Below are 26,348 nucleotides of genomic sequence, written 5' to 3' on the forward strand. Positions count from 1 at the left end.
TCTCTGTCTCTGTCTCTGTCTCTCTCTCTCTCTCTCTCTCTCTCTCTCTCTCTCTCTCTCTCTCTCTCCCTCTCTCTCTCCCTGTATTTCTGAATTAAGCCTCTACCCCTTCTCTCCCAGTCTCTGCTCTTAATAAGTGGTGGCTAATGGCCATTTTCTTCCACTGAGGATTGTACAGAAGGAATTGGTTTGAACTGAAATAGGAGGATTTAGATTAGACTCTGGGAGAAAACAAACAAGCAAACAAAAACCTTTCAGGTTGTGAGACAATGGAATATTCTGTTAAGAGAAGATGTTGGGTCTTCTCTTGGAATTCATTTTAAAAAATGTCAGAACTTGAATCTCCTAAAGAATGATATAATCCTACCTAGAGGTAGTAGAATAGGTAAATTAACTTCTTGAAGATGTTTATAGTTTATGTGTAGCTAAGAATTTATGTCTAGTAACACAACATAAATGTTTTTCTTTTGTAATTTCATGTAAATAAAGTCTACAAAAACTTGTCTGAATAATCGAATTTAAAATATGATATAATGTAATGAGCTGGATAGTCAGAAGACCTATATATAAACCTGTTTCTATGTTTTCCAAGTTCTATGAGACATATATATGTGTGTGTGTGTGTGTGTGTGTGCGCATGCATACATATATACATATGTGTGTGTAACACATTATCAGTGCAATTGATGTAGTCATCTACTTGCAAAGTATTTTGGAATTGTTAAAGTTAATTCCTTTCTAAGCAATTAAAAAGAAAAGGAAAGAGAGAAAAGATGAAGAAGAGATTAGTATTCTGAGCATTTCCTAAATGTTTGTTAAATTGAATTGAATTAAATTAGCTTATAGTGGCTAAGATAATTGTCAGATTGAGATTTACCTGTCCCTAGTCTGGTACATTTCACTGCATGCCATGCATGGGGTTAGAGAAGACCTTTGGAATACGTGAAATTTCAAGCTTGAAGGAAAAGAAAGCTTTGGTCCAATATTAGTGTTATGGTAATCATACCCAAAGGAAGAACACTGAGCTTTCCTAACATTACAACAGTAACATACTTAGAGGTCCTAGAAACAGGATAGCATGGTTAGTTTTTACTAATGAAATGTGCTAAAGATCATATAAAAAAGTACATGTACCAAAAGCAGCTGCAAGAAAGATATAACCTCGGGGCGGCCAGGTGGTTCAGCGAGTAAGAGCACCGGCTCCAGTGTCAGGATGACCTGGATCAAATCTGGGCTCAGATACTCAGCACCACACCCAGAAATAATAACTGGCCGTGTAACCTTGAGCAAGTTACTTAACCCCGATTGCTTTAAAAAAAAAAAAAAGATATAACCAATTGCCAAAGGAGCAAGGATACTGAGGAAAGAGCACCAGACATCAGGTGTAAGAGCAAATGAAGAACAAACAAATATCAAAAGGAAATCTATGCACCATGGTCACAAAGAACAATGTAAAGGGCACAAAGAAATTGACTCAGGGGAGTCTGCGGGAAAATCAGAGAGCTAAGGAGTCAACACCTGCACTTTTCCCAACATTTCCCAAACATTTCCCTTTCCCCACTCCAAGTTTATCTATTTCAAATTCCATCTCCTTCACAAATCCTTCCCTAGCCATTCCAGTCTTCACTGATCTCCCTCTTTTTTAAACTCCTCTCTCAAATTACTTAGCATTTAATTGTAGTCTGCTTTTATTATCATTGCTTTATTTAGTCATTGCTTTACTTAGTCAGCTCTCTATGTATTTGACTAATACACATTTATTAATACACAAATGAACACTAACTTTCTTTTGAGTAGGAATCTTACTTATGTTCTTTCATATTCTGCATAATGCATGGCACATAGTAGGCATTCAATATATATTTGTTGATTGCTGTAAAGGGCAGAATTAATCTTTAGGCAATCTCTACCAAGTTTTGTTTTGTTCCTTAGTCACTGGTTTTGAGACTATGATGGTTTCTGCGGTTGTAGCAGCAAGCACCCTAGCATACCCAGGGTGGCTGCCAACACAGGTTCTTTGCTTTTCTAAAGGGAAGCAACTCAAAATGGGTTAACAATCTTACTTTAATCAAACATATGTAATTTACCTAGTTCAGGGGAAAAAGGTCAGCACCCCGAACTTCAGAGAATACAAACAAGTTACAAGTAGAAGTTACAAGTAGACAGAGAAACATCAGCAGACAGGCTTCCAGCTGTCTGATCATTACATCCATACCTAGTTAGTTACCAGAGAGGGAAGCACTAACATCTGTGTTTTCAAAGCCTGGGGGGCTCAACGGCTGCCCAGAGTCTTATTTGGTCAAATCACACAACTCTTCTCAAAGTGAGCCCCAAAATAAAACCTTACAGCAGGGCCTTCTCCAGGATCAGAGAATGTCACAGCCCTCTTGACCCACTGCCCAATCACAAAGCAACAGGGTGTGGGCATTCCTGAAAAACAAGCCTCCCTCCACAGGCTCCATATGACCACATTCAGCCTATTAGGGAGCAGAGTATATTTTCAAATCAGGGAAGGTCCTCAGAGTCACTTAAGCCTATCAAAGTGCCTAGGGACAGGGAATATCTTAGATTTCCATTCCCATAACAGGGGCTTAAAAATAAATGTATTTAAGAGTTTATTCCTTTCCTCAAACAGACAGATTACATAGACAGTTGCTTATAGAACTGAGAAGTTAAGTGAATTGCCCAAAGTTACATAGTTAGCATATTTCAGAGGTCTAAGTTGAACTCAGGGCTTCTTGGCTCTAAAGCCAGTCCATTATCCACTAGTCACTTCCAAAAAACACCACTTAATAGTCACATAAAACAAATTACAAAGGATAATTAACAATACTCAAAAATGTATGTTAAATTCCTTAGGAATAGTTTGGGATTTTTTTAAGAGATCAAAGGAAAAAATGATCTATGATGGTTGAGGTGGTTATGAAAGGCCTGTATGATCAAGTCTGTAACCTCAGTCTCCCCCAGAGCTATAAATGATGCTGACCATTTCTCCATTACACTCAGGAGAATTTTTGGGAGATGTAGGATTTTATGTCATATAAAATAACAGAATTTATTTATGAGATCATAGAAACATTTTTCTTATAAGGCAAAAGAAGTAACAACATGTTCTTGAGAAAAGTGAAGCATTCTAATATCTTGAATAAGGTATAGGTCTTCTGTAAGAGAGTGATGGAGATAGGGGGGAAAATAGAGGTAAATAAGGATAGCAAATTTAGGGAATCTAAATTTTAATGCTTCACATTTGGACACAGTCCATGGTTGACCAAATAGAAAATTTGTTCACTTAGTGAATTTGTTTGGGTCAGGTCACAGAACCCAAACTTCAGATCTTGACTCCAGTTGAATTTATTCTATAACTTCCAAGTAGTTTTCTATAAATAGTTAAAGGACACATATGAAAGCTATCTTCTGCCCAAGATAAATAGAACATTTCTAGGCATTTCTGAACTCTTCAACAATTTCAGGGTAGCCACCCCTCTGAAATGCTCCCTATCTTGTACTTTCACTCATGGGTTGGGTTAATAGATGATGGTTTCTATGCTGAGGTTCAAGGGGTACTCTTATGATTCTAAAGTTCCTAAACCATAAGCTCATGAGCCTCCCCCAGTGTGCTTCCAAGTAACTCTCAATCAATAGATACCATTAACTCTTAGCAAAAACATTTACTAAGATAGCATAGCAAGAATTATAGGTATAAAATCTTCCCATTATGTACCTGGAACCAGAAATAGACACAACATCCATGGAAGAATAGGTACAAACTTAGAGTACAATGGTTGTAGGGCACGTGTGGGGAATACATATAGCTAAGGGTACCAATTACTCTGATGGACAAGGGCCTGAAAGTTCTTTCCCTCTTACAGAGTTCGCACAATTCTCTGTCATATGGTTTGCTCAACAAGATTTCAAGGACCTACTCTTCCTGTGGTACAGCAACTCTTGTGAGTTTGTAAGCAGTCTAGCTTCCAGGGCTCATACTTTTTGAAGCTGTTACTGTCCTCTAGAGCCTTCTTCTCTGTATCTGTGTATGTCTGTAGCACAAACCTCTCCCTCCTCACCTATGCTTTAAACTCTCTTGAACCAACAAGTACTTGAACTGCAACACTGAGTATTTCATGTGGGTGATTGATTAGACACCATGAACAGTGAGAAGAAAATCTATCCCCTCCCCCTTCTATAGAGGAATCTTATTCCACAACTTCTGCAAGCCTGGATTATCTTCAACTACCTAACTGCTGACTATTTCCAATGATTAACTATTTAAAGTTCCAGGAAGCATGGTTGATATTCATCTTAAATAATTGCATTGTCCCTTCTTGTCTCAACCAGAGAAAAATATCCATACTTTGAAGAGGGATTGCTGTCTATAACCACTTTGTCAATGCATCAGCATCTCTTCATAAGCAACTGCTTCCTGTGACTGCATCACCTGAGGAAACCTTGCCCTGAGTACATCAGGAAAATCCAAGACTATAGTTCCTCATCTCCCTCCTACATATTCTATGTCTGCCTTCTCCACCATCTACACTAACCTCTTATTGTTTGTTGAAGAAGATAAATGCTGGGGGGGGGGGTGGGTGGATAAATATCCTAATTAAGTCTACATAAAGGGCGCAAGTACAATGAACACCTGTATCTGTGGAGGACTTGATGAATGCATGTGCTTCTGATTAAGCCTACAGTTATGACTCTGGGGTTATAAATTACTTAAATACTGTCAGATAACAAGGTGGTACAGTGCTTGGCCTGGAGTCAGGAAGAATCCTCTTTGTGAGTTCAAGTCTGGCCTCAAACACTTACTAGTCATGTGACTCTAGGCAAGTCACTTATCCCTGTTTACCTGAATTCTTTATCTGTAAAACAAGCTGGAGAAGGAAATGGTAATCCACTCCCCAAAAGGGGTCATGGAAAGTCAGACATGACTGAAAAATGACTAAACAACAACAAAATACTGTCAACTTTTGATTACCTATGGAAATAGAAGGGGCTTAGCCTAATGAATACCTGTTTTCACATTCTGGCTGTCCTTTGTATCTGCTGTCTCAGAGTTCTAGGAAGACTAGTGTCATCCTTTGAATCAGGAACAGTAGCTCCTGATTTCCTGCCTTTTGTAACTCAACTGCTTTACCTTCCCGATAGTGAAAACCAGAATGCATTTTTTCAAATAAGTCTGTTTTGTGGTCTGATTCTAACCTGAAAAAGTGGATTTACCTTTGGACTTGAGTGAAAGACAGTACTGAAGATTGTACTATTCAGGATCTATTTTGAAATCTAAGACCTGGGAAAAGGGACAAGACAGAGGACATGGAAGGCTCCTAACAAGGGCTCAAATTTAAGCAGCACTTCAGTGTTTCCAAAGTTATTTACACACAATATTCCACTGGATTCTCCAAAACCCTCAGAAGCAAGTGTTATTATGCCCATTTACAGCGGAGGAAAGAAAGGCTATAAGATTTAATACCTTGCTGAGGGTTACAGAGAATCTGAGACCAAGTCTATCCACTATATTTTTGCCAAAATTTTTCTTAGGCATTTTATTTAGTCAGTATGTCTTTGAAATAGCTAATATTTAGGGGAGGCCAGATGGCTCAGCTAGTAAGAGCACCGGCTTCAGTGTTGGGATGACTTGGGGATCAAATCTGGGCTCAGATACTTAGCACCACACCCAGAAATAACTGGCCTTTTAACCTTGAGCAAGTTACTTAATCCCGATTGCTTTAAAAAAAAAGAAGAAAAGAAATAGCTAATATTTGTCTTTCATGTCCTTTTGTCTCCCTCCCAATGTCCCTTTCCTCAGGGTCCTCAGGCTGATCTAAGTGCCTCACCTCCATTGTAGCACCAGATACAGTTGTCATACCTCCCAAAGATTCCTCAGTCCAAAATTACACATTTTCTTCTCGTACCACCCAAAACACCTCCTTCATTCCTTCAGTGTACTTGAGTATTAACTAGGAGTTAGAGGAAAAACAAGATGGCCAAACTATTTCACATAAGTGAATGACTTATATATAGTCCCCATTCCCTCCTCTCCCCATACTATTTTAAAAAAGTATGCTCATTGAAATAATAGAATCTCAAATTTGTGGAATTTCAGATAATGCAAAAAATTTAAAAAATAAAATGAAGGAAAATCAGGCAGTCCAGTAGAAGATATGTTGAGAGTAGTATGGGGCCAGCAGCAAGTTGAGGCATTGTGGTTGATATAGCTAGGTAGAAAAAAGGTTGCAGTTCCAGGTCACAAAGGAATTCCAAAAAGACCATGGAGCGAGGCAAAAAGAGGTGAAAGTCAGTAAGAGAATTAAAAAATCTGCCAAATAATCTATTCCTCAACAATCAAATGTGTCTATCTTCCTCTCGTTGTTGTTGTGATCCTCATGACATAGATGGCTTTTAACAAATGCATTTGATGCTCATATATGAGGCTTGATTGTGCATATATTGTAGTAGAACTGTTGAGTTTTTTAATATATGTATTTCATAAGTTGGTGTGTACATGATTGTATCTGACTGTAGGTATACTGGGGTACCAGTATACAAGTGATTGTATATGACCTAAGGTTTACTGTTATATACATAATTCCACATTTATGCAATTTTTTTATTTATACACATATTTGAGAAATTCAAAACATATTGGTCATGGTTTCCAAATTCTTAATCTCGTCTTTCTACCTCCAAATTGATCATGTTATGTCAAAATATAACAGTGACCTTAGCATGTCATGGTCCTAGTTATACAGATCTTAACCCCAGGGAAACTCTAGGGAGACAACAAACACTGTGTTCAAAGCTGTCAGCAATCTGGTGTCAGGAACTTGGCTTTCTCTTTCTTTTGCCTTCACCTCAATGTAAAATCCTTCAGTATCACAGGGTTAAGTGACTCCTCTGGCAGTAGACTCTTCTCATTAGCAATTTGGAATAGCTGCTGTGCAGAAGGCTACATTGTTCTCCAATGCTGGAAAATCAATTTGCATAATGAAGCAGGTGAGAGAGTGTCTTGCCCATTCAGGCAGTTCTGATTGGCAGAAAGAAAGGGGTTTTATATCTAATTGGCTACAATTAATTTGAGGAAAAAAAGGGAAGAAAATTGCCCATTGCTCCAAGTTAAAAAAAAATCAAATCTGCATATATTTCTGTGCACATTTTTAATGATGGGAGGGTATGTTGTGTAAAGGCATGCAAGTAATTAACCTTACGTGTTTTCATGCCTTTTTTGCAGGGGAAGCTCCTAGAGGCTCATTTCCTACATGTTTTTTTTTTTTTTTGCCCCTAAGGCCTCTAATTACAAAACACTTTGTGATGTTCTCCTGTTTGCAGTCTTCTTCAGTTTGCATGTAAGGTAACTAGAATAAATCATTAGAAGCCATGGCATTCTTTCTTCAATACCAGGATCACACCCAACTCTATAGCTCTCTTGTATTCACTCCAAGAATGACTGTGTCACAGCTGTCTCAAAGTCTGCTGAAAATCATTTCTTCACAAACCCTAGTTAGCTTGAGCTGAAATCAGAAAAGACTGGTGCTGATGAAAACCTCGGAGATGCTTTGAGGAAATATCACAGGACCACAGATTTAAAACTTTTAATATCAGGCTGCTTTTTTGTTATGATACTTTTGGCCTCACTGCTTTCAGGGCTTCAGAAACTTTTTTGGGGGGGAGGGGAGGGGAATCATGGTGTGAAAAGAGTGAGAGAAATCATAGGAAGCTATTTTTCTTCAGGAATTTTTTTTTTGCAAGGAAATTTCTCTTACTTTGTTTCATTTACTTGATTAGACTGTACTTGAAAGGGAAAGAAAAACTACTCTTTGCCATCTGTGTAATGGGAGCCAACGATGATGAATGCAAAAAACATTTTTAAAGATTGCCTTGGATGTAGATTAGCAACAAGCCTTCAGATAATGGCAGGGGTAAGGAGGTAGATAGAGAAAGTTACTGAGTTACTGAAAAATAGGATAAATGCTCAGAAGGCCTACCAGAAAGCCAGAGCCTCACACTAGTTACCAGGTGGTCTCTCTAGTCGAAGTCTTTTCAGAGTTTATATAGTCCAAAAGAAAAAAGGAGAAAAGGAAAGCAACTTAGGGTTCCTCTACTGATAGTCTATCACAGTTAAGAAAATTTTAAATAAAGTGTTCCCATCTACTTCCCAACCCTTAAGAAGGACCAGAGTTGGGGAGAGGAAGAGAGAACAGACTTAGCTGCAAGGCTCACAGTGGTTCTCACTTGCTTAGTCATCTATGTGATAAATGCAGCTGACTCTAGAGCACAGTCTTCAGTCTTTTTACTGGTTATCAGTATTATACTGGATTCTAGCCAAGGCTTTTGACCATCTGATTCAAACCCCTAAGCACAATTGGATTAAAATACCACGGAGAAAAGTCTGAGGCTCTGGTGTTTACATAGATAATGTCGCTTTTAAATGGTACTCTGTGATCCTTGCTGGAGGGGGACACTTTACATTGAATTATAATAAAAATAGAATTTCCCCCAATCTCCAATTCTCATGATTCTGTTGGTCCTTACACAGATCCAGAAACAACTTTGCAGATAAGCTAAAAAAGAAGAAGCAATCTCACATCCTTGGGGGATGGGGAGTAAGTAATAAATTTCTACTCTTCAATAAATTCAATTCAACAACTCCTATGTACAAGACTTGAGGACACAGAAATGGAAAATGACATAATCTCTGCCCTCAAGTACCTTACAGTGTACTAGGTAGCATCAAAGCTTTGGGAAATCCAATGTGTGGGGGCCCCAAGAAACCTAGGAGAACAGTGTATATCATATTTTTCATTGTTAACAAAATTTTGACTTTGATGCAACCTGTAATCTTTTTGGCTGCATGAATCTTTTCCAAAGGACCCCAAATTCCATGGCCAGAAGTATGACACAAATTTTGAATATATCTACAACTCACATACCAAGACACATTGAGAATATCTAATCTTATCAATCTTCTAGTGGATGTTTTATTTTTCTTTTTCAAAAAGAGAATGCAAAAAGGATATTGGGAAACTGATGTCTTGTTTTCTTGAGATGGGGTAGAGTAGGAATGAGGGAGCAATGAGTTACAGAATGAAGTAAATGTCTGAAATAAGTTTCTTCTCATAGAACTAGTAATTTGTCAGTAAAAACAAAAAACACAACAAAAAACTACAGTTCATTGGCAATCCTAGGGTCATCTATTCTTTTAAACTTGTCCAATTGGGAGAGATAGCCTAAAATTCAGTGCTAGCCATATACAATTAGATTCAAAAACCCTCTCAATCCAAAGAAATGCTCATCGATTTTCTCTAGTTATAACTTTAAGTTTAGTATCTATGCTATTGTAGCATCTCTGCTAATCTCTAAGAACTTGATCTCACTCTCATTCATTGGGTCCACAGAAGGCTGATTGCTATTCTCAGAATCAAGAGGTACTCTGTGGGTTTCATGCTTCTGAAACTATAACTCATGAGCTCCTACTTGTGGGCTTCCTATTAACAGCTAGAAAGTAGAAGATGGAATAATAAGAACAGTAGCTACAAAACATTCCTCACATAAACCTGAACATGCTCTCCCACAGATACACACAGTATCAGTGGGAAGAGTGGGCTCTAATAGTGACAAGGCACACGTGCAAAGACCTTGTATGTCCAGAGTAACTCACTGTTCTTTCAACTTCTAATTGAACCTTCATGGTATTCCTTCCAAATAAGGAAAGCATGGTACCAGATGGAAGAGTCCCTTCTCTAGGCTCTCTAGGTCTACTGCTCTCCACAGCTTGACTTTTGATTGCCAAGATTAGTCCTTCCTTGAGACCATGATCAGTTCTTTTCTCTTCTGCCAGTGATCAGGATCTGGGCTGCTATTCTTTGTTGCTTCTCTGTGTCTGTGACTGTTTGTATGGCTTTGAGTCTTTGCTCCCTGCTTATTTACAGAGTAAATATCTCTGCTCCCTTAAATGTGCCTTGAACCAACAGATGAATTCCTGAACTGGGCAAAAGCTCTGAAAAAGCTTCAGTGTGAAAAAAGGACACAAAAATCTCTTCTTCCATCCCAAGAACAATTGGGTCCTTCAGGGGAGCCATTTTTTTCTTGGTTGCAGGCTACTGCTGAGCAGCAGCTCAGCTCTAATTTAGAGTTAGTGAATCCAGCTATTTGAGGGCCTACAGGGCATGGACAATCCAGCATTGTCCCTTTAAATCCACAGTTCATAAAGTTATAGCAAACATGGTGTCAACATATCACAGTATTCCTATAAGATATCAATACAGCGTCACATCTGTTATCTGCCCTTTGCTTTCTACAGCTTACTAGAGGGAGAAGGGAAAATCAGTTCTACACTTTTATATTTTAACTGAAAAAAAATTAAAAAAATCAAGCTCCTGCCAGGCATAGAATTAGGAACACTCATTAGCAGTGCCAAGAAAACACAATATCTAAAACATCTTGGCTTGAATACTTGTAGGAATGGGTTGTTGACTATCTCCTAAGAGAAATTGTATGATGTTTAGATTGATCTAAATATTAGAACATTCTTCCTTATGTGAAAGGCAGTTAGATAGTTAAGTAGATAGAGTGTTGGGCCTGGAGTCAGGAAGACCTGAGTGTAAATCTGGCCAAAGATACTCAGTAGCTGTGTGACCCTGGGCAAGTCACTTAACCTCTGTTCACCTTAAACCACTGAAGAAGACTCAGACACAACCGAGCAATTGGATGACCTTATGTGGAAGTTATAGGAGGTAAGTTTTGGATTCAGTATGACAACACATGAATATAGCTTTCATTTGCCTCCCCCTTCAACAAAATTGTTTTTTTCCCTTCCAAGTTAAAAATCCTCAGTTGTTTCAACTATCCTTCATATTTCAGATCTTTTAATTATCCTTGTCAGCATTCACTGGATGTTTCCCAAATCATCACTGTTCTTCTTAAAATGTGATGCCCAGAATTGAACACAGTAATACATGTTTCATCTGAAAAGCTCATATTGGGGCTTTTATAACCCTTTGTTAGGATACTATACTTCTATGACTACATTATTTTTTTTGGTTTGTTTTTTACAACCACATCACTTCTTCCTTCTTCCCTCCCACTTCTTTACCACCTCCAAATCCCAGTAGGTACTGGGAGTTGAGAAAAGCAAGCCAAATAGGTGACTTTTTCCTCTGCCCCAGTCCACCCCCTTCTCAGATGCAACTAGGATCTTACTCACTCTGCCAACTTTCTTCCATGTCCCCTTCCTTTTTTTCTTTCCTGTCTAGACACTGACTCTACCCTCTCTCACCCCCAACCCTACTTCTTTAGGAGAAAGGGTGAGTGCTCTACTCTTACACCCAGGTCCATTCTCCTCCCAATCTATGTGGGCCTAAGCAACTTCTCTCCACTTTTCCCAGATCATCCATGATGTGGGGAAAACATGGCTGTTCATACTCCTTTAATGAGTGGAAAAAATCACCAACTACAGCCCTTGCAGTAAGGGGAGGAACACCTGGAATTATCATTTGACCTTCGTCTGCCCCCTAAAGACTATGGAGCTCATCATTGACCCTTGCCATTTGCCCTATATTTGAATCCTTCTATATGTGTTATCTGTTCTAATTAGAATGAGATGTCCTTGAGGGCAGGGACTGTCTCACTTTTATTTATATTCTTGCATTTAGCATAGTGCTTGTGATATAATAAGTGATTCTTAATAAATGCTTTCCATTAATTAATCAATTAATGCTTTTACTGGGTTCATGTTGGTTTATGGCCAATTAATATTCCTAAATCACAAATTTAAAACTGGAAGAAACCTTAAAAATCATCTAGTGTCAGGGTTCCTTAACTTGGGCTCTGTGAACTTTAAATGATATTATTTCAATATTATTGGTTTCCTTTGAAATCCTATGCATTTTATTTTATACATTTTAAAACAACATTATGAAGAGTTGAAAAGCTGCACCAGCCCACCATAGGAGTCCATGACACAAGAAAAGGTGAAGAATCCCTTATTTAGTCCAGTTACCTCTTTGTACATAGAAGGAAACTGAGGCCCAGAAAATGAAGTAACTTGACTAAGGTAACATAGGTAAAAAGCGGCATAGCCAGTATTCAGGCTGATGTCCTATGTCTGCATATCCAACATGCTTGGATTTTTAGGCAGCTCAGTGTTGCCGTGAGTAGAATGCTGGATCTGGAGTCAGGAAAACCTGAGTTCAAATCCAGCCTTAGACACCTAACTTGTTGTAACAAGTCACTTAACCTCTGTCTGCCTCATTTTCTCACTAGTAAAATAGAGATAATAATGACAACTACTTCCCAGAGCTGTTGCAAGGATGAAATGATGAATTAAGGATGAAATAAAATGAGTTAATATTTATAAAACACTTTTCAAACCTTAAAGTGCTAGGCAAATGCCAGCTATCATCATTATTATTTATCTTTCCACTGAATCATGTTACTCCTTGCTTCACATGAATTTCTACTAAGGCAGGTTTCTCTCAGCCTATACTTTGGTAGTTCATTTGAGGCCTTCAGTGGAGAATGTAACATCTGCATCCATTTTCATGTTGTTATATTAGGCCCATCTTTTCAAATCTTGATATCTTTTGGGGATTCTATTGCCCAGTGTTTTAGAAATGACTAATAGTCTTATGCAACCTGAACTCAAACAGTAGTTATTTCTACAATACCCTGACAAATGGACAACCACCCTTCGCTTGGTACCCTCCAATGACGGAGAATTTACCGTCTGCTGAGGTAACCCATTTGTCTTTGAGGTTGCTCTATTTGGTAACATTTTGCCCTTATTTCAAGCCTAAATTGGCATCTCTACAACTTCTGCCTGTTGCTTCTATCCTCACCTCTCAGGCAATGCAGAAAGTGGAATCTATCTTCCACATTCTAGCCCTTCAGATACTTGAAGATAGCTCTTATGTCTCCACTGGGAGACATAGCTCCTTAAGATAACACTGTGGTATAATTTTGCATCCTTTCATTATACTGGTCACTCTTCTAGATTAATTCCAGTTTGTCAACATTTTGTCAGCATTTAGCACACAGCTCCTGGCACATAGGTGGTTAATAAAAGTTTATTGAATTGAATTGAATCTACATATAGTTTCCAGAACTGAATAAAATAGCAAAGATTTGTATACTTTAGTGCAAAATAGAGTAAAATGATCACCTTTCTAGTTAACATATTCATCTAACATATTAATAAAAATGTTGACAACAGACCAAGAACAGAGTCCTACATCCTTTTAACGTGGACCTCCTTCCAGGTTAATATTGATCCAATAGCAAATTCTTTTAGGAAAAGAAGAGATATGTGAAGACACTTCTTTGTACTAATATGCTTCAGTATGTAATATTTTATATAATGTCAGATTTTTTTTATGTACTAGCTGATGTCATTGATTTTTCCTCCTTTTCCCTCTTTTTATTAAAATCTTTTGTAAGGGAAAGCTTTTCTGGGAGGGGAGAAGGAAGGATACAGTAGGAAATCTCGCTCATGTAAAAAATCATTAAAAAATCAAACTTTCTGGATTTAGTGATTTATGCTAATATTGCATGGCTCCCCCTATCCCACATCTGTGCTTCCACAATGCCATTTTTCCTGTAGTTTTTTGGTAGGGAGATTATGTTACTTCCAGGAACTGTCGAGAGAATATCACAAGAATAGTTAATGATGAAAAAGAGGTAATTTGTCCAATGTTAACAGAAAAAGAGGAAGTGTAATGAAAAATGAGACCCATTTTGTTAGTTACATCCTATTCATTAGGTACAACCTTAATAATTGCAGCCTTATTATTTGCAGGGCAGTAACCTATGTGGCACTGTTATTTAGCAAGTATCATCTCTTTACAATACACACGTCAACTTTTTCCCAATTTTTTTTCAAAGTCACTATTGTAGAATGCATGAAAAGGAAAAGTAGGAAATTACGGGGTTGATATTTTAATGATGAAAAGGAGGTTCCTGATCTTTCGATTGTGTGGATGTCCCAAAAGAGAAGACAGTTTGTTGTTGCTGTTGTTTTTAAATAGGTTGGCTGAGATTGGGGATCTTAACGTGGATTCTGTGGGGCCCCTGATGAATCTGTCTGGGGAGAGATTACACCTTTATTTCCCTAACCTCTACCTGAAATTTTGCATTTTCTTTCAATTACTTAAAAATATTATTCTAAGGGGGCGGCTAGGTAGTGCAGTGAGTAGAGCACCGGTCCTGGAGTCAGGAGAACCTGAGTTGAAATCCGGCCTCAGACATTTAGCACAAAAAACAAACAAACAAGCAAAAAACCCAACAACAAAAAAACCAGCCATGTGACCTTGGGCAAGTTACTTAACCCCAATTGCCCTCCAAAAAGCAAAATATATATATATATATATATATATATATATATATATATATATATTATTCTGAGAAAGGGTTCATATGCATCACCAGATTGCAAAAAGGGTCCATGATACAAGAGAGATGAAGAAACTTTGGTCTAGCTATTTTTCTGCTTGAAGTCACAGAGATGGGCCAGATAATCAAGGTACTTTCCAGGTCCATGACCTTCAGAATGTAGCATTCTGGCATGTGGATTACATTTATTTAAATCATTTATTACAGTATTTATTTGAATCATTTATTACATTTATTTAAAACATTTTACTCTCCCAGTGGAATGGGAAAAAAATCTTACAGAAACATGAATTCTATTTTCTTTAAACAGGTACAGATAGAAGGCTATATGTCAATGAATGCTATACAATAAAATTAAATAATGCCTCTCAGGGTATGGCAATAAAGGAGATATTTATAGATGGAGAAAAAAAGTGTGCCCTTCAACTTAGAGTGTTCACTGCCTAATCCAGTGCTGGCCAACAAGGAGAAGACTCCAGTTCACTTACACCATGTCTGAAGACCCTGCTGTTTCTGGCTAAACTCCAGGCATAGAGCTATGGACCAGCCTAGACAACAGTGGGCTGGGGATCTGGGTGGGTGGCATTCTTTTGAATGCAGTGGTCCCATGGAATCTGAAAAGCTAAAGACACCTCTTCTATAAGGAAACCAAAATGATTTTAGGTCACCTTAAGGGTCACTCCTCAGCAGGCCCAGGGCTGCATGCTGGTCAGTCTATAGATAACCAGATGGCTGTATGGTTTTTATTATGGTTCAGAGTAACACTGTGCTATTTAAGAAACCCTTTTATTGATGTGTTTAGTATTTGTAATATATTATTTTCAATATAGTCTGCTTTTGCTTCCCCTACACAACAAAATTTCCCTTTTAAAAATAGAATAAAAAATAAATTAACAACAGTTCAGTGAAAACAACCAATGGATCCACCATCTATCAAATCTAACAACATGTGCAACATTCCACACACAAATGAATATGCAAATTTAACTGTTAAGGAAGGGAAAGTCAGCTATTGCCCCATTCACCTCCTGTCTGTACCTTTTCCTTTTTGATTGTCACATCCCAAGTCCTCCTCTCCTGTCACATCTTGAATCTTTTGTCTATCCATAGCCCAGAGGGTTCCCAGGATTGGCATCACTCAATTACTTCCAGGTCCAACTGAGTCACAAATTGCAGACTATTTGGTTGAAAATAGTCCCCTATTTGCCTTCTTTGCCTCACTTGAACTATGTGACCTGTGGTGTGGAGCTGACCTGTTTGTCTGAGACCAGAGGATACAGAATCAGATAGGGTAACAGCCCCACTCTGCTTTTCAATCTAGAGTTTGTACCAAAGGTAAAGAGGACAGCTTATCTGGGGATGATGTAACACTGTTTCATCACTTGTGCCCAGAGGCCATTTCTGGTCCTGGCAGTCTGGGAAGCCTGGGACAAGTAGAAGTTTGGGATGTGTATACAAAGGTAACCTGACGAGCAGAAACCACCAGCTACAAACATGATGACCTGCTCTACCTTCTCTTAGATTTGACTAATCAATCCCCAAGGCACTATTGGAGCATCTAGGGGAGGGGAAACTGACCCATTATGGAATTCCAGGGCCCAAGCTACAAGACCCCTCCCCCCTTCAGTTATTTCCAGGGCAGTGTGAAGATGCCCACTAGGATCTTGTAGTGAATTGTGAATTCTGAAGGGGAGGAGGGAGAGGAAGGAGAAAGACCAACGTTTAGTGTCCTCTTTACCCCTCTGATGGGGTAATAACCAGTTAATATCATCTGGTTGAAAGAGGAAGAGTCATCTCTTTCCATTTTTTTCTCCCATAATTCTTCATGGAGCTCCATCAACCACCACTCTCACATGTGATTCTGGCTATTCCTTTCATAATTTTCTTATTGAAAACTCCTGGGTTCTCAAAGGCCATGATGGTACAACTCAAGCTCTGGCTGGTATTACCAAACTGGCAAGTTTTCAAGTATGGGCCCAGCATCTGACTGTATGTCTGTCTTGCAAAGATCAACTTAGTTAATTCTGCAGTCATAACAACATGTCATTCATTAGGTTTTTTTTTTTTTTTGCTTTTTTTTTGGAGGGCAGTTGGGGTTAAGTGACTTGCCCAAGGTCACATGGCTAGTTTTTGTGTTAAGTGTCTGAGGCCAAATTTGAACTCAGGTCCTCCTGACTCCAGGGCCAGTGTATTCACTGCGCCACCTAGCTGCTCATGAATCATTATTTTAACCACAATAATTCATATAGAATACCTATTAGGTCATAGAGAGATTACAATATTCATACAAATGAAAATATGGGCACTTAAAAAGGAGGATTTATCATAGAATTATCACTCCGAATACCTTACTTGGTAACTTTTATATAAATTAGATTTTTGCACCTTTCAACAGAATAAAAACAAATGAATTACATATTTTGTACCTATAAATATTTCTTCATTTGTTTACAAACATTCCTTACTACTTCAGAAAAAATATTTTCACTTATTATCAAGTCATATTGGGATTACATTCAAAGAAAAATTGGGAAAATATTTATCATTATTGAGTATGTATTAATTTTATGAAACTATTAATAAGGAGACTAAAACATTTATTAAATATAAATTTCAAATTTATTTCACTTTTAATCTAAAATTGTTTTGGTGTTTTTAAATTTCATTTTCATTTCATATACATTTCATGTAAATATGTTCACATATCGTATTGCCAAAACTTTTAGATGCCAATGAAAACTTTGACTTCTTGTCTCTGATGCATTCTTGTTTCCTTTAGATACTTTTGAATCAGAACAATAAGTATTTTGACACATTAAATAAATTTGCCAAAAGCTTTGAATTTAATTCATATTGCTTTCCCTTATACTATATGCAATTAGACATGTCAGTTATTTAAATATGTTTTGGCAATTATGCAGAGCAAGTGGTATATGTATTATATGCTACATTATTATTTTTACATTTGTAAAGTTCTAAAATGCATAAAAATACATTGTCAAATGATAAACTAAATTAAGACATTTGTTCATAAGGGTCCCTGTTAGCTAACTTCTTTCTACGTGCATGGCATACAAACAATTTTGTGTTCCTAAGGCAGTTGCATAAATAAATTCAACCCCTTCACATCTAGATGAAACAATTTTGCAAAACAGGACAATGTACCACTTCCTTTCCCCTACCCTATATGTCAAAATCAGTTGACAACATCCCCTTTTCTGTCCTTCTTTACTCCAATTTCTGATAAAGAGGTGACCCTTCACCCTGCCAAGGCCAATACACTCTACTTGTACTCATTTATTCCTCTCTCTTCCTTGAAATTAGACATGTAATCATTTCTCTTCTATCCTTTGCCAATCCTGTCCTCAATCTCTCCTCATCTACTGGTCCCTTCCCTGCTGCCAATAAATATGCCTAAGATCTTGCCAACCCTTAAAAAACTCTTCACTTGACCCTACCATCTCCTAAGTTATTACTATACTTCTCACTTTCACAGCCACACTCCTAGAAAAAACTTCTTGTCTTTTATTTATCTCCTTTTCCTCACTCCTTACTTAGCCACTGCAAGCTGACTTCTGAGGATGGTTCAGCTCAGTCTGTTGTCACCAGTAACCAATGATTTTTCTTTTTTTTTTTGTCTTTTTGGAGGGGGAAAGACAGGGCAATTGGGGTTAAGTGACTTGCCCAAGGTCACACAACTACCAACTGTTAAGTGTCTGAGGTTGGATCTGAATTCAGATCCTCCTGACTCCAGGGCTGGTGCTCTATTCACTGTGCCACCTAGCCTCCCTTCCAATGATTCTTAATTGCCCATTTCTGTCAAGGACACTACCATCGTTTGAGCCAACAAGGCTCACCTTAGTCGTCTTTGGCTCTTCACTCTTTCTTATCCACCATCATTAAACAAATTGCTAAATCTCATCATTTCTGCCTCCACAAAATCTCTTACATCTGTCCCTCCTTAGTCCAACCCTCACTGGTTTTCACCTAGATTACTGTCATTGACTCCAAACTCGTCTCCCTGCCAATCTAGTCTCTTCTTGTTGAAATCTATCCTCGACGAAGTGGCCAAGTAACATTCCTAAAACATAGTTATGATCATGTTAAAGATTCCAGTGGCTCTGGGATAAAATGCAAATGCTCTTCCTCTGTTTGGCATTTAAAGCCCTTCACAGTTAGGGAAAGCCTATTTTTCCAGGCTCCTTTTGTATTACTCTTCTTCATATACTCCTCATTCTAGGCAAGCTGGACTGCTGTTCCTTGTCCATAACACTACCTCTTTCATCTCCATGCCTTTTCCCAGACTGCCTCCCAGACTGCCTCTTAGACTCCTCAAAGACCAGCTCTAGAACCTGCCTAATCACACCAACTGTTAGTGCCCTCCCACTGAAATCACTTTGTCTATATTTTTACTTACTTTTTAAAACATTTTATTTCTAATTTATGGGATACAACAAGCATTTCCATAACATAGCACAATTAAATAGGTTATTGTACATGAAACTGCAAATGTATAACTTGCTATTCTTTTCAAATATGTAACAAAATTATCAAGTAAATTTCTAATTTTTTTTTCTTCCTGCTACTGCATATATTGTTTTTTTTGTGAGCTCTTGGTAATCTAAAACAGAGCCTGGCTATTGGTACACCCTTAATAAATAAATATTTGTAGTATGATTGATGGATAAAGAAATATGGATGGCAAAACAGCCTCTATCCAATCTTCAGAAACCTAGTTCAACTAAAAGCAACAGCAGACTTTCTAGTTCATACAAGTATTATTAACCCTGTTTCACAGATAAGGAAACTGAGATAGCTTAATGGTGCAGTGGATAAAGTGTTGGACCTGGAGTCAGAAAATTCAAATCTGACTTTATATACTTACTACCTGTGTGACTCTGGGCAAGCACTTAACGTCAATGCACTTTAGTTTCCTTATCTGTAAAATGGTGATAATAATGGCACCTACCTTCTGGAGTTGTGAGGATCAAATGATATAATATTTGATAAATGCCTAGTAAAGTTTAAAGCACCATATAAATGCTAGATATTATTATCATTATTACAGGAAAACAATTATTTCAGTAGGGAAACTAATTTCTTCTGCTTCTGCCTTCTAATTTATTTAAAAACACAAGTAGGAAATGCAGATAATTAGGAAATTATTAGGATCATGAAAACTTTCAGTGCTCCCAGTTGCTTGAAACATGATAAGTGGCTTATCTAGGACCACAAGGCTAGTAAGTGATGGAGTTACTCAGGTCTTCTGGTTCAAGGCCAGTGGTCTTTCCACTGTATCATGCTGCCCTTTTAGAGAATCATTTAACTTTTGGTCAGCAAAGTTTCCTGTGGTTTCTTTTTTAGAGCCACATGGGAAATTCATGTACTGATCATGACAGGCCCCCAGCTAGAGGGAGTGTTGGATTCTTTGTGGCATCACCCCCATCTCTTAGCATGTCCATAAATAAACTTGTTACTAGGGGATGCCTTCCACCATGTTGCTTCTTAGGTAGTCAGAGAGAGCAATAAGAAAGGTGGGAGCAGAGGCATTCTCTTTCAGTGAGTTTATCCTTACCTAGCCTCTAACTATCAAGCCACAGAATCAGATATGTTACTGGGATCTTCAGGAATAAACAGAATATTAAAATGAGGAAAAGAAAAGGAATGAGGAGTAGGGGGAAGGGAGAAAATAAAAGGAACAACAACAAAAAGGAAAATTTCAAGAGAAAAGAAAAACAAAATAAAGATGAAGAGAATGGAAAATGATAAGAATCAAACTTTCACTGCTTTTTAATCTATGTGTATCTTTTCCACATGCTTATAAATGTTCTTCTAGGGAAAATGAAATGGCGCCTAGACCTATGATTTCACTGGCATTAGGGGCACCAAAGATAAGGAAATTCCCTCTATTAATGAAGGATAGTACCTTTTCTGTGATTTATAATCATAGAGCATTTCTTAGAACACTGACAGATTAAGCCCAGTATTATGCAAGCAGTTAAGTATTAGAGACCAGACTTGAACCCAGGCCATTTTCTTTCCACTATGCCAAATGCCTGTCTTAGGGAAAATGATTACTTGAGTCAAAGGGAGGAGAACACTAATTCCTTTTCATTCCAACTATAATGCATCCTCATATTTCCTAAGTTATTTTTTTAACTGTTGGGTCAAGAGATCCCAGATGGTAAATTATCAATAATAAAACAAGAGATATCTAACTTGGCAGGCCTACAATTCACATCTACTTCTTGAAACAGATGAATATTTTCTAAAGTATGATGAAAGTGATGTCAGGAGATTTCTTAGAAGTAAAAAGCTTCCATGATTCATTTGGAACATCCGTGTGTTTACTGGAAGCTTCAGAAGGTGACAAGGATCATTAGTATCATAGCTAGAGGTGACATGAAATTTTACATGGAAAACTATGGTATGTCAGGCCTGTAAAATCACCAGCACATGCTCATCTACTAGAAATGAAAACCAAATGTCTTCCCTTTTTTTTTTTTTTTCTGTACCATGCCAGGCAGCTCAGAACAGAACAGGTACAAGACCGGCCTGTTAGTTTGTTAGAACGTGGGTGGTCACAAAATTAAAGACCAGCTTTCATACTCTTTCAACACTTCCACATGAGCAGCCCTCCTACCTAGCCTTTCGAATGTGCACAGAGAAGAAACAAAGGCAGGGTGAGCCTACAGTAACTAGTCCATCTGTGGGAAAATGTAAGCCATAATAAGCAAACTTCCACAGTGCTGGCACACAGGGGCAACCCTCTAATAATAGGCCAGTCCTTATATCCCTAAGCTACCTAGCTGCCCGACCCTAAAAAACCAATGTGCAATCATATACAAAAAGAGTAGATACAAAACCAAGCTAGTTATTTGTAGCCCAGGAATCATTTGTGACGCTCCCTGCATAAATCAGTAGGTTTGCATAAAGACAGGAAGGGAAAACAATTATTTCAGTAGGGAAACTAATTTCTTCTGCTTCTGCCTTCCAATTTATTTAAAAACACAAGTAGGAAATGCAGATGTTAGAAAATTATTAGGATCATGAAAACTTTCAGTGCTCCCAGTTGCTTGAAACATGAGCCTAATTAAAATGGGGACTGGAGGAAGAATGTAAGCAACATTTTCTTTCTGGGGAGGTTTTTTGGGTGGAAATGGGAGATTTTCAAAAGCATCTCTTACCTTTTTGTCACTCAGGCCAGAAACTTGGTCCACGTACTCCTCTTGAATCATGAAGGCCGCTAAGTTGGCAGTGTAGCTGGCCAAGAAAATGACGGCAAAGAAGGCCCACACTGACACCATGATTTTGCTGGTTGTTCCCTTTGGGTTCTGAACTGGTACGGAGTTGTTAAATACCAGACCCCACAGCAACCAAATAGCTTTGCCAATGGTGAAAGAGGGACCGCCTGGCTCTGGAGGGACCAACAGAGAAGTCTGATCAGTGGGACTCTCACAGTGTGGTTCTACTGATACAAGCAAGAAGATTGGAGTAAGTCCTCCCTACACGTAACTTCACTGACACAATGTCATCCCCAAGGAAGAAAGATGCCTCTTCTCTAATGACTGTGACACCCTTTCCTCCTGCTTTGTGGGCCTTTCCAAGGATCTCAGAACCTCCAAAGTCAGGAGCATGGGCTACCTCTACTCAACCTCTTGATGAAAGAATGAAACCTCCCTAACACATCTTCTCTGAGTATTCATAGGCATCAGCTAGAGAATCCTCTAAGTAAATAGTTACTCCTTGTTTTGCCCTTGATACTTTTCAAAAGACAGAATAGAGAGGAGCCCAGAGACTAAGAAAAAAAAAGTGGTGGGGATTGATATGAGAAGAATGGTCCCCTAATCAATGGGTTTTGACTCTAGATGCTGAAAGAGGAACTTAATTTTTTAAATTAATTAATTAGTATATTTTTAGGTTTCAACATTCATTTCCATAAGATTTTGAGTTTCAAATTTTCTCCCCATCTTTCCCCTCCCCCCACCCCAAGATGGTATATATTCTGATTACCCCTTCCCCCAGTCTGCCCTCCCTTCTATCACGCCCCCACTCTTATCCCTTTACCCCTTATTTTCTTGTAGGGCAAGATAGATTTCTCTACCCCATTGCCTGTTATTTCCCAGTTGCATGTAAAAATAATTTTTAACATTTGTTTTTACAACTTTGAGTTACAAATTCTTGAAGAAGGAACTTTACTACCCAGTTTATCATGAGCAGATGTACAAAAGGTAAATTTAAATTTTTTTTTCATGTTAGTAATAAACACTATAATAAAGAGCTTCCTATTCCTAGATCCTCATAATGGCTTACACTGGCATGGAGCTTTATATTTATAAAGTAAATTATCTCATTTAAATCTCAGAATAGGTCTGTAAGGTGGGTAATTCGTGTATTAATATCTTCATTTTATCAATTAACAAAATGAAACCCGGGGAAGTAAAGGGACTTGCTCAAAATCACATGACCTATAAACTTCAGACTTAGTTTTTGTGACTCCAAGTCCCATGTTCTTTATACTACCCCACACTATCTATTGTATTTGCTTTCTTATTTATTTTCTTTGTTTCTGAAATGTTATTATCATATGCCAGGAAAACACTGAAAACTTTTTTTTAAGTCAGTATATGTTATTTGCTATTGTCTTCTTCAAAATTTGTTTTTGATAAGTAATTCTATTTATAGTCAGTCCCTGACTTGACTGCAAGTGACTAGGCCCTAGAGGTAAGGTAGAGACTAATGACCTTTTGTTTTGTTTTATTTTATTTTTATTTTATAGAATAAAACAAGCATTTCCATAACAGTATAATTTTTAAAAAAGATAATTGCTCATGAAACTGCAAATTTCTTATGTACAACTTTCTATAATTATGTAAATTTATTTTTGTTCCCTTTTGCCTTTTTTTTTGGGTTTGTTATTTGTTTTATTTTATAGCCTCTTAAAGCATCTATTCCAGTATGAGGCATTTAAGAGACAGTTCTACTAGCTTCTGGTCTGTGTTTGGTGAAACTGATCCTTCCACTTCCCTGCCTTATGACCCTTCACAAATATACTCTGACCCCTAGACTGGCAGCATATGTTTGGGAAATTGTTAGGGAGTGTGCATGGTTGTTTGGCCATGTACAGAATAGCTATGGACAGTTTTTCTACACAGGAAGGACTACTCACTCTCTCTTTTTTTTCTATCCCCAAACAATCCTTGTATAATCCCTTTAGAGTTCTTTTATCCCACAAGTTTATGTGAGTCATAGGTCATGTGATCCATTGGTAGAAGAATAAAAACCAGGGTTGATCATTTGGTCATGGTGACATCTGCCTCAGTAGATAGAGTTGCACTTGACCCCTCATATGCAGTTAGGAACATCTGCTCTCATATTTCTTCTACGTATTAGCATTAGCATATGCCTATGTTGACAAACAAGATTCTATTAACATCTGTTCAGTCATTTTTAATGTTAGGAACTGCATACATTTTACTGTCTACCTCTGTCTAGACATCTGTATAGGTATGCCTTGATTTACACAACAGATATTTACATAGAGCTCTGTGTAAATTTAATTTCTATAAATGGATTATGTTTTAAAATTCCTAGGGGGGATTTGCTATATTAAATTATCCTATAATTAGTCTTTTAATAAACTGCTTTGGTAAAGCAAATAATTGCTTCATAGTTTATTAAGCTTAGTAATTTGGAATTTTAACTTATTTTTCTTAAAGTACATCAGTTTCAAGAATTCTTTATATCTGCATACCTTAACATAATTGCATTACTAAATCTTAGACTGGTCACTGGTGTTGCCCAGAGTGTGTCCAATAGTTAATTCCTGTAACTGGAAGAGGTCAAAGCTGCTAGGAGATCCCTGAAGCGAAATATGAAATCCCATGGCTGTCACACTGTAGTGAGCATCACTCTATACCCCAGAACTCAGAGATCCCACCACAGTCCCAACTCTGAGCCAGCAGAGACTTAGGGAACTCACAGAAGATGATGGGAGTCTACTTCTGGAACCATGCTCATTCCTAGGGTGGAAATTATAAAGAAGTAGGGAATTTTTGCTTCAGCTCCTAACCTCAAGTGTTCCAAGTTATACCGTGTATTTTAGGGGAGTTTTGAGGTGGTGTTATTTTAGTGGCCCCTTTGAAACCCTTCTGGAACCTAATTAACTACCTTTAGCAATCTCATAAATATCTGAAACTCTTGGCAATCACTCCGATTTCTGAGATTGGCCTAATCTAAAAATAGATTCCTATAAATAAATGACTTTATTTTTTTTGAAGGTGGAAGGCAAGGCAATTGGGGTTAAGCAACTTGACCAAGGTCACACAGTAAGTGTCAAGTGTCTGAGGTCACATTTCAACTCAGGTCCTCATGACTCTAGGGCTGCTGTTCTATTCACTGCACCACATAGCTGCCCCTTAATTTTAATTTTTATTTTTTAATAAATGGCTTCAGAGGCAGGTAGGTGACACAGTGGATAGAGCATTGAACCTGGAGTCATGAAGACCTGAGTTCAAATCCAGCCTCAGATACTTATTGTGTGACCCTAGATAAATCACTTACACATTGTCTGCCTCAGTTTCCTCACCTCTAAAATGGGAATAATAATCGCACCTGTCTCCCAGAGTTCTTATAATGATAAGTGACATATTTTCAAAGTGCTTTGCAAACCTTCAAATATTATTTAATTCTTACAATTAAAAAATGGAGTTGCTAATTATAGTCCACCCAATTTAAATTCATATATCAGAACCCCATCCCACCACCATGTGGCTGTAACTGGGGTACCATAGGCTCTAATTTGGGAATAGTACTTTGAATGAAGGTACCCTGGGAGTTTCAGGGTACACAGTACCAACTGTACACAGTTGGAAGGCACCTATTTGTGACAGCATTTTTACATATGAATCTCTACTGCTATATATATCTGCTCAGAAAGGTTGCCCACAGTCCTCAGAGGAGTAATAACTTTACTTAATATTCCATGTATATTTACATTACTGTCCTCTCCCCCCCTTCTTTTTTTTTCTTTACTGGGAGGGAAGGGAATCTTGATGATGGGCGAATAGAACTGTCCTTGAGGCTAAAGCTTAACATAAGAGCCAGGGAGGGAATACAGAGTTTCCAATGATCATTTCAATTAAAGGATCTCTGAAGTTAGAATGGACTGATAAACTAAAGAGCCAAGGTTCCTTTACAGAGTTCAAAGAGTAAGAGAAGAAGCACCCCTCCACCAAATGGGAAAGCCAGATCCTACAAATTTGAGAGCTGGGAACTGGGGGACACGGGAATAGGAAAATACAGCAACTGAGTTCTTCCTTACCTCTGCCATCAGCAAGGCACCGGTTATAACCCACAGGGCTGAAGTACTCGAAGACAAAGACTGCGACGGCTGAGACAATCAGCAGCATTACAAACATCATAACCCACACATCAGCGCTGAATGGTTCTAATGAAGGCAAAGAAACAGGGTGCAGGTAAAAACACATGCACATAGACACATACAGATTCCAAGTAATTCTATGGATGCTCATTTCAGTGGTGGCTTTCTGGGTTAATGTTACAGTTTTTATTTGCAAACCAGCTCTTGTTGGTGTCTACAAGAGGAAGCTAAAAGCCAGAATTGGTAGAAAAGTAAAGAATAAACTCCATATGCATGGGTGTGGTCAATAAAAAAAGGCAGGATCCTAAGATTCAGAACTGGAATGGACCTTAATAGATCATCTAATATAGCGGCTGGCAAACTATGGCCCCCAGGCTAAATCCAACCACATACACCTGTTTTTATGAGGACTGTGGGCAAAAATGGTTTTTACAAATTAAAACAGTCTTGTTTTTAAAATGTAGCAACCATCCTTACCTTGTTGTTTAGTTGTTTTTCAGTTGTGTACAACTCTTTTGGGATTTTTTTGGCAAAGATAGGCGAGAGGTTTGCCATTTCCTTCTCCAGCTCATTTTGCTAATGAGGA

At 38.0% G+C, this 26,348-nt stretch overlaps 1 protein-coding gene across 2 annotated transcripts in view; it reads right to left on the reverse strand.

The window, feature by feature from the left end:
* The window catches only part of GRIN2B (glutamate ionotropic receptor NMDA type subunit 2B), a 663,246-nt gene that overhangs the window by 34,877 nt on the left and 602,021 nt on the right, over positions 1–26,348 (reverse strand). For both annotated transcript variants that reach the window (XM_069101530.1, XM_069101531.1), the window contains exons 9-10: positions 25,703–25,828; positions 21,567–21,796 (exon numbers count right to left, since the gene is read on the reverse strand). In XM_069101530.1, the coding sequence (XP_068957631.1) occupies positions 21,567–21,796; positions 25,703–25,828 (356 nt within the window). The remainder of the gene's footprint in view (positions 1–21,566; positions 21,797–25,702; positions 25,829–26,348) is intronic.

The sequence above is a fragment of the Petaurus breviceps genome, unplaced genomic scaffold, assembly GCF_028583685.1.
Source record: "Petaurus breviceps papuanus isolate PSGF00001 unplaced genomic scaffold, PetGlider_PUasm1.0 470, whole genome shotgun sequence".
Classification (NCBI taxonomy): Eukaryota; Metazoa; Chordata; class Mammalia; order Diprotodontia; family Petauridae; genus Petaurus; species Petaurus breviceps.